The sequence below is a fragment of the Podarcis filfolensis genome (genome assembly GCF_964270895.1).
Source record: "Podarcis filfolensis genome assembly, chromosome: 8".
NCBI classification, from domain to species: Eukaryota; Metazoa; Chordata; class Lepidosauria; order Squamata; family Lacertidae; genus Podarcis; species Podarcis filfolensis.
The window spans coordinates 87,252,447-87,260,158 of NC_139611.1; the positions used below are offsets into that span (position 1 = coordinate 87,252,447).

The window sequence follows — 7,712 nt, forward strand, 5'->3', positions numbered from 1 at the left end:
CGGAGAGGTGACGGTGGTTTTCCTTGCTGCATCCCCTTTGCCGGGTCGCTGCGCTGTGGGAACCACCGCTTGAGGCTTCGTTTGGCTGCTGGCTGGGCTTTCTGCCTTTGGCTCGGAGGGGCTCAGAAGTTGAACATACCTGTGCCCGGAAAATCCCTTATTCTGGCTGCTGGTCCCTTATTTTCGAGGCTGCTGGCCCCTTACTTTCAAATCTGTAAGTTGACAGCTATGCTTCCGCCTGGTAGCCTTCAAACTGGATATGCCACCCAATTGAACCTGGGACCTTCTGAATGCAACCCATGGGCTCCAACTTTGACCCACGGTCCCATTCCTAAGTACTGAATGGTTCCCTGGTTGTGATCGCTATCACAACGCAAGTCGGGCTCTGCAGGTCAGAGAGTGCCACCTTGCTCTCTCCCCCTGTCTGAGCAGTTTCCAGATACACAGTGAGGGGAGGGAGAAAGAAAGCCTAGGCAACTGGAAGGGGTTAGGGCAGGATTTTCTAAAATGGGCATCCCTTGTGGGGAGAGGCAGGGCTACTGGGAGGGTAAATGATTGCCAATCTTTGAAAACATTGTATCACTGGATCAAGGTCATCAAATTTCTTCAGTTAATTAAACTAAATGGTTTTAATTGGATTTTTTATATATATAATAATATTTATTATTTTCCATACATAGACATAACAGAAGAAAAAGCCAACAATAATAAAGGAAAAAGAATGAAACGGAAAAAGAAAAAAGAACATAAAACATAAAATACATCAAATCACCACATAAGCTTAATCAATTAATCAAAGTTACAGATAGGTAGCCGTGTTGGTCTGCCATAGTCAAAAAAATTTTTTCCTTCCAGTAGCACCTTAAAGACCAACTAAGTTAGTTCTTGGTATGAGCTTTCGTGTGCATGCACACTTCTGAAGAAGTGTGCATGCACACGAAAGCTCATACCAATTAATCAAAATCCATCTTCATAAACATATTACTTGACTTCCTCAAATCTCTTCCATCTGAGTTTCTTAGTAATTATATATAGCAGTTTCCAATATCATTATTTCATAAAACCATATCACAGCCATAATTATATTTCCCAACTTTTCTTATCGTATGTTTTCTTATTTATTTATTTAATCCCAATTTAATCCTAGGCCTAATTGATTCTTTCAGGTGATTACATATCTTTAATATTACAATATTTATTCAAATAGTCTTTAAATTTCTTCCAATCTTCTTGGTGTTCCTCTTCTTTCTGGTCGCGGATTCTCCCGGTGAGGTCAGCCAGCTCCATAAACTCCATCATCTTCACCTGCCATTCGGTTTTAATTGGATTTTGAATTAATGCGCAAATAATAATTCCTGATTTGGATTGCATTGTGTTATTTATTATCTTCCTTAGCGGGGCATGCAAACCGCTATTCTGAATAATGCACTTATAGGGTAGGAGGCACTGGGGATGAGTTTATGGAATCAGGGAGGCCCGAGAATGTTTGAGAACCCCTGGGTTCTCTGTTGTGCAGCTCGGCCAGCCCTCCCCAACCGGGTGCCCTTCAAATGTTTAGGACTGCAACTCCCATCTGGAGGGCACCAGGTTGGCAAAGCCTGAAGAAGCTGTGCACTGTGGAAAACTCTAAGCTGCCCAGCCTTTGAGCCTCTTCCTTCCTCACCCCACCAGGGCTGCAGAGAGCGACATGACCCCTTTGTCCCGGACCCACGAGAATGGAGCGCCGTGCGGATTGAGGATTATGGCTACACCCACATGCAGATCATGAACAGGACTCACGTTTGGCTGGAACAAGTGTCGGACGACCAGGTAGGCAGCGTTTAAGTCCTGCGAAAGAGCGATGCAGAATGCAGAGGTTTCCAGTGCAGCTCAGCTGCGGCCTCAGGAGCCATTCATACCCGCTGGATCCCCCATGATCCCATTCCCCTGCTCCAGACACAAAAAAATTGTTCAAGAAATGTCTAACGTTTACTAATTGGGACTCCCAGATGTGTCTGGCCCCTGCAATTGTTTCCAGTATCATATTGAGAGCCAGGGTGGCGCAATGGTTATAGCGATGGACTATGACCTGGGAGACCAGGGTTCGAATCCCCACTCAGCCATGAAGCTCATTGGGTGACCTTGAGCCAGTCACTGTCTCTTAACCTAACCTACCTCACAGGGCTGCTGTGAGGATGAAGAACCATGTGCATTGCCTTGAGCTCCTTGGAAGAACAGGTGGTACATACTAATACTACTACTGCTAATAATAATGTTTCTGCAAAGCCCTATATTTGAACCAGGTGTGCAAACTGCAGCCAGGTTGTACAGCTTTTCCTGGAGGGACCCTAACCCCAAAGACACACTCTCTCACTCTCTCTCTTTGCTTTTCAGAGTGGGAAGGTCGTGGACGGGATTTGGCTGATCAAAGAACTGCACGGCCCAGAAGCCTGGCACTAGCAGGTCCTTGGTGACCTCCCTGTTCCCTTCCTGGTCTAGATGGCGTCTGGGGCCTTTGCCTTGTGACAACCAGCTTTCAACGCAGGAAGAAGAGGAAGCCACCAGAGTCATTTCCCCCACGAGTCCCAGAAGCAGTAAGAACATCAGATGATCACAGCGAGGGGATCAGGCCAACAGCCCATCTATTCCAGCACCCTCTTCTTGCAGCGGTCCAGCCGGTGCCTCAGAGGGAATCTTGCAAGATTCCCTTCCTGTGGTTTCCAGCAACTGGTATTCAGAAAAGTTGCTGCCCCCAGCTGGGAAGGCAAAGCACAGACATCATCATCATCGATAGCCCTCATTTTCGTTGTCTCACCCCATTAGGTTCTCCTGTTATGAAAAGTAGCATTTTCTCTTTTGGATTTGAGCTCAGGAAGGTCACCAAGGCAGCCGCGGGTAGCAGGGCAGGCCATTATAAGGGGCTCAGCTTTATTTTTGCAAATCTCTCCAGTGAGGGGTCTTAAAATTATGCTGTGGGGTGTGAGGAATTCAAATCTGCTATGATTTTTGTGACTGGGCAACATTCAGCCTGGTTAGTCTACGTTGGATGAAGAAGCACATAAACTGCTTTTGGAAAAGTGAAGAATTTAAATTTCACCTTCTGAAAATAACCATAATAATAAGAATAGAAAATTAATATATAATGTAACTGCAAGGACTTGGAAATCATTTTTAATGATTGCTATGCAATTCTGCACACAATCTGCTTACCAAGCAACACTAAGTAGTATTAATTAAACCAAAATACATCTGGAGCTCCCAAGCCTGTCCGGGGAGACGGGGGCATTTGGCAGGCCCTCAGCTGGCTCCAGTCGGCAGCCGGGCGAACTCTGGTTCTCAGAACAGTATCAGTCAGCGACTCAAGCCTCAGAAACCTTTAGAGACTGAGCACCTTCTAATCAGCAGAGTGAATAACTCTTCACAACGGAAGTGGCGGACAGAGGCAGATGTAAGCATATTTACAGGCGTTTATTCAGCATCAGGACAAAAGAAAAACATGTCTGTTCCCAGCAAGCTGTGCTGGAATGTAAACAGACATGTGACATACAATAGCTCCACGCATCTGTTTAGGTGGAACGGAACACCATAATCCTAACAAAGCCACGTTACAACTTTTTGTTTGTTGTTTAGTCGTATCCGACTCTTCGTGACCCCATGGACCAGAGCACGCCAGACACTTCTGTCCTCCACTGCCTCCCGCAGTTTGGTCAAACTCATGCTGGTAGCTTCGAGAACACTGTCCCACCATCTCATCCTCTGTCGTCCCCTTCTCCTTGTGCCTTCAATCTTTCCCAACATCAGGGTCTTTTCCAGGGAGTCTCCTCTTCTCATGAGGTGGCCAAAGTCTTGGAGCCTCAGCTTCAGGATCTGTCCTTCCTGTGAGCACTGAGGGCTGATTTCCTTCAGAATGGATTGGTTTGATCTTCTTGCAGTCCATGGGACTCTCAACACCAGAATTCAAAAGCATAAATTCTTCGGCGATCAGCCTTCTTGATGGTCCAGCTCTCACTTCCGTACATCACTACTGGGAAAACCAGAGCTTTTACTATATGGACCTTTGTTGGCAACTTTTTAGCACCCCTCATTTTTGGAAGTTGGAAGTTGAAAAATGCAACCCGCCCTACCATGGGTAGGATCCTGCTTTGGTGTCTTTCCTGCCCTCTCTGCATTCTCCACTTCAGCAACCACAACCAGGGATTTTTTCTCCCTTCATCGGTGCAGTCTTTTCCCTCGCTTGCTCCTCAGCCAACCGCTCTTCCTCTCTGGAAGCACAAGACCCGAGGCAGGTGTTTGATTCGCATCTCTACTAAGAACATGACCGAGCAGAAAGTGAAAGGAAGTCTTGTCACTCCGCAGATTTGCAGGTGAAATTAATATTATCAAATGGCAGGTTGTGAATGACGTGCAGCCGCAAGCTTTTTGAAAGACTTAAGAGCCATGGGAATTGCTGTCATCTACGCAATAATCAGGTGTGAATTGTGTTTTCCTGTAGCGCAGGACAGAGACAATCTTGTTCCCCCCCCCCCACGAGAAAGCAATTACTTGAATAAAAGTTTGAAAAAAGGGAAGCCCAGAATACTACAGTTCTTTTTTAAATTCAGCAACCAGAAACAGTTGCTTGTACAGTGGTACCTCAGGTTAAGTACTTAATTCGAACCTGAAACTGTTCTTAACCTGAAGCACCACTTTAGCTAATGGGGCCTCCTGCTGCCGCTGTGCCGCCGGAGCCTGATTTCTGTTCTTATCCTGAAGCAAAGTTCTTAACCTGAAGCACTATTTCTGGGTTAGCGGAGTGTGTAACCTGAAGCGTATGTAACCCGAGGTACCACTGTATAGATGACCCTTGGGGTCCCTTCCAAATCTACAGTTCTTTGATTCTATAACTACCTGCTCAAGCCAAGATATACTGAAACCTAAGAAGACAGATCGGTCACCTCTAAAAAGATGACACTCAGGATGTTCACATAAGGCACAAACTAGCCTGTATTAGTGCATTTTACCACGGTTTTGACATCATCATAATTTATTATTTGTACCCCGCCCATCTGGCTGGGTTTCCCCAGCCACTCTGGGTGGCTTCCAACAGAAGATTAAAAATACATTAAAACATGGGTAGGCAAACTAAGGCCCGGGGCCCGGATCTGGCCCAATTGCCTTCTCAATCCGGCCCCCAGATGGTCCGGGAATCAGCTTGTTTTTACATGAATAGAATGTGTGCTTTTATTTAAAATGCATCTCTGGGTTATTCGTGGGGCATAGGAATTTGTTCATTTCCCCCCCTTCAAAATACAGTCTGCCTCCCCATAAGGTCTGAGGGACAGTGGACCAGTCCGCTGCTGAAAAAGTTTGCTGACCCCTCCATTAAAATATCAGTCATTAAAAACTTCCCTAAACAGGACTGCCTTCAGATGTCTTCTAAACGTCAGGTAGTTGTTTATCTCTTTGACATCTCATGGGTGGGTGCTACTACCAGGAAGGCCCTTTGCCTGGTTCCCTGTAACTTGGCTTCTCGCAATGAGGGAACCGCCAGAAGGCCCTTGGAGCTGGACCTCAGTGTCCAGGCTGAACAATGGGGATGGAGATGCTCCTTCAGGTATACAGGACTGAGGCCGTTTAGGGCTTTAAAGGTCAGCACCAACACTTTGAATTGTGCTCGGAAATGTACTGGGAGCCAATGTAGGTCTTTCAGGACCGGTGTTATGTGGTCTCGGTGGCCGCCCCCGGTCACCAGTCTAGCTGCCGCATTCTGGATTAGTTGTAGTTTCCGGGTCACCTTCAAAGGTAGCCCCACATAGAGCACATTGCAGTAGTCCAAGTGGGAGATAACCAGAGCATGCACCACTCTGGCGAGACAGTCTGCGGGCAGGGAGGGTCTCATCCTGCGTACCAGATGGAGCTGGTGGACACCTGCCCTGCACACAGAATTGACCTGTGCCTCCATGGACAGTTGTGAGTCCAAAATGACTCCCAGGCTGCGCACCTGGTCCTTCAGGGACACAGTTGCCCCATTCAGAACCAGGGAGGCCCCCACACCTTTCCACCTCATCCCCCCAAAAGACTACTTTTGGCTTGTCAGGATTCAACCTCAATCCGTTAGCTGCTATCCATCCTCCAACTGCCTCCAGGCACTCACACAGGACCTTCACAAAATTGTAGCAGTGAAAATCAGGATTTAGAAAGCCTGGGTTTCAGCGGTTTCCCCCTTGCTGCTCCTTCCCCAGCCCGCGGCTTAGCTCTAAATCGGAACAAACCCAGCTGCTGTTTGCTCTGATCAAGAGCGGATTTTTTTGCGGGGGGGGGGGCGTGAAGCATTAGGACAAGTGGAAGTGTGGATCAGCCCTAAGACACACACACACACAGTCTTGAAGGCTTTCTAGATTTGCAGTGTTGGTAAAAAGCAAAGATGGGGGGCGGGAGGCTTTCTGCCTTCAAATGGCCTCCCCCTGGATTTACTGCAGCAAGTGGGGCATGAGAAGGCAAGGCGAAGAGGACAGGGTGGGGAGCAATGGCCTGGTCCCTTGGGGGGCTGGAATATTTTTAGCTGGGTAGGTGACAGTATCTCTTTGACGCTTCCTCCAAGTGGCAGCAGCAGCCTTGAATCTGTAGTTTTTCTTAATATTTAGATACCAGCTGCTGGGATTCAGGCCGAGGAATAGGGAGAGACGTGGCTCAGATTTTAAATGCAGCTGGCTGCACCGCCAGGCCTCTGGCTTTTGCGGCTGCTGCTACTATTGGCAATTGCGCTCCCTTCACTCTGAGGGCAGGTTGCAACATTAAAATACCAAGATTAAAAACAGTTTAAGACACCTTGGAGAAGTAAGGCAGGTGCTCAAAGCATACACCTCAAGTGTCAAAAACTAGGGCAAAGAGGTTTGTCTTCAGCATTTGGTGGAAGCTGTATAATGAAGGGCCCAATGGGCACTTTGTGGGGAGGAAGGGCCACAGCTTAGGGGCCACCACGGAGAAAGACCTCTCCTCATGGGCCACACAATAAGTTTCTGGGGGTGGAGGAACTACTAAGAGGGCCCCCTCGGCCCATCTCAGCACCCGAGAGGGTACTGGGGTATTGATGAAGCAGAACAATGCCCTGAGGTCCACTGGTAAGTGGTAGAACATCTACGTACTATGCATGCAGAAGGTTCCAGGATCAAGACTAGGAATGATCATTTAATTCATTTATGAACTGCTTACTATGGGGCATTCCGAAGTGATTTACCACCTTGTTGTTGTTGTTTACTCGTGTCCGCCTCTTTGTGACCCCCTGGACCAGAGCACGCCAGGCACCCGTCTTCCACTGCCTCCCGCAGTTTGGTCAAACTCACACTGGTAACTTCGAGAACACTGTCCCACCATCTCGTCCTCTGTCGTCCTCTTCTCCTTGTGCCCTCCATCTTTCCCAACAATAGGGTCTTTTCCAGGGAGTCTTCTCTTCTCATGAGGTGGCCAAAGTCTTGGAGCCTCAGCTTCAGGATCTGTCCTTCCAGTGAGCACTCAGGGCTGATTTCCTTCAGAATGGAGAGGTCTGATCTTCTTGCAGTCCATGGGACTCTCAAGAGTCTCCTCCAGCACCATAATTCAAAAGCATCCATTCTTTGGCGATCAGCCTTCTTGATGGTCCAGCTCTCACTTCCATACATCACTACTGGGAAAACCAGAGCTTGAACTATACGGACCTTTGTCGGCAAGGTGATGTCTCTGCTTTTTAAGATGCTGTCTTATAAAGCAGTTACATA

The 7,712-nt window shown here is 47.6% G+C and overlaps 1 protein-coding gene and 1 long non-coding RNA gene across 4 annotated transcripts in view; one reads left to right on the plus strand and one right to left on the minus strand.

The window, feature by feature from the left end:
• Positions 1-4,547, plus strand: part of ACP7 (acid phosphatase 7, tartrate resistant (putative)) — a 31,927-nt gene extending 27,380 nt beyond the window's left edge. For all 3 annotated transcript variants that reach the window (XM_083627571.1, XM_083627572.1, XM_083627570.1), the window contains exons 13-15: positions 1,672-1,809; positions 2,374-3,608; positions 4,081-4,547. In XM_083627571.1, coding sequence (XP_083483697.1) covers positions 1,672-1,809; positions 2,374-2,439 — 204 coding nt within the window. In that variant the 3' untranslated portion in view covers positions 2,440-3,608; positions 4,081-4,547. The remainder of the gene's footprint in view (positions 1-1,671; positions 1,810-2,373; positions 3,609-4,080) is intronic.
• On the minus strand, positions 3,419-4,950 carry LOC310769151. Its single transcript, XR_014551449.1, has 3 exons — positions 4,821-4,950; positions 4,165-4,611; positions 3,419-3,479 (listed from the first exon to the last, which is right to left on the minus strand). It is a non-coding gene; the product is annotated as an uncharacterized lncRNA (long non-coding RNA).
• Positions 4,951-7,712: the final 2,762 nt, after the last annotated feature.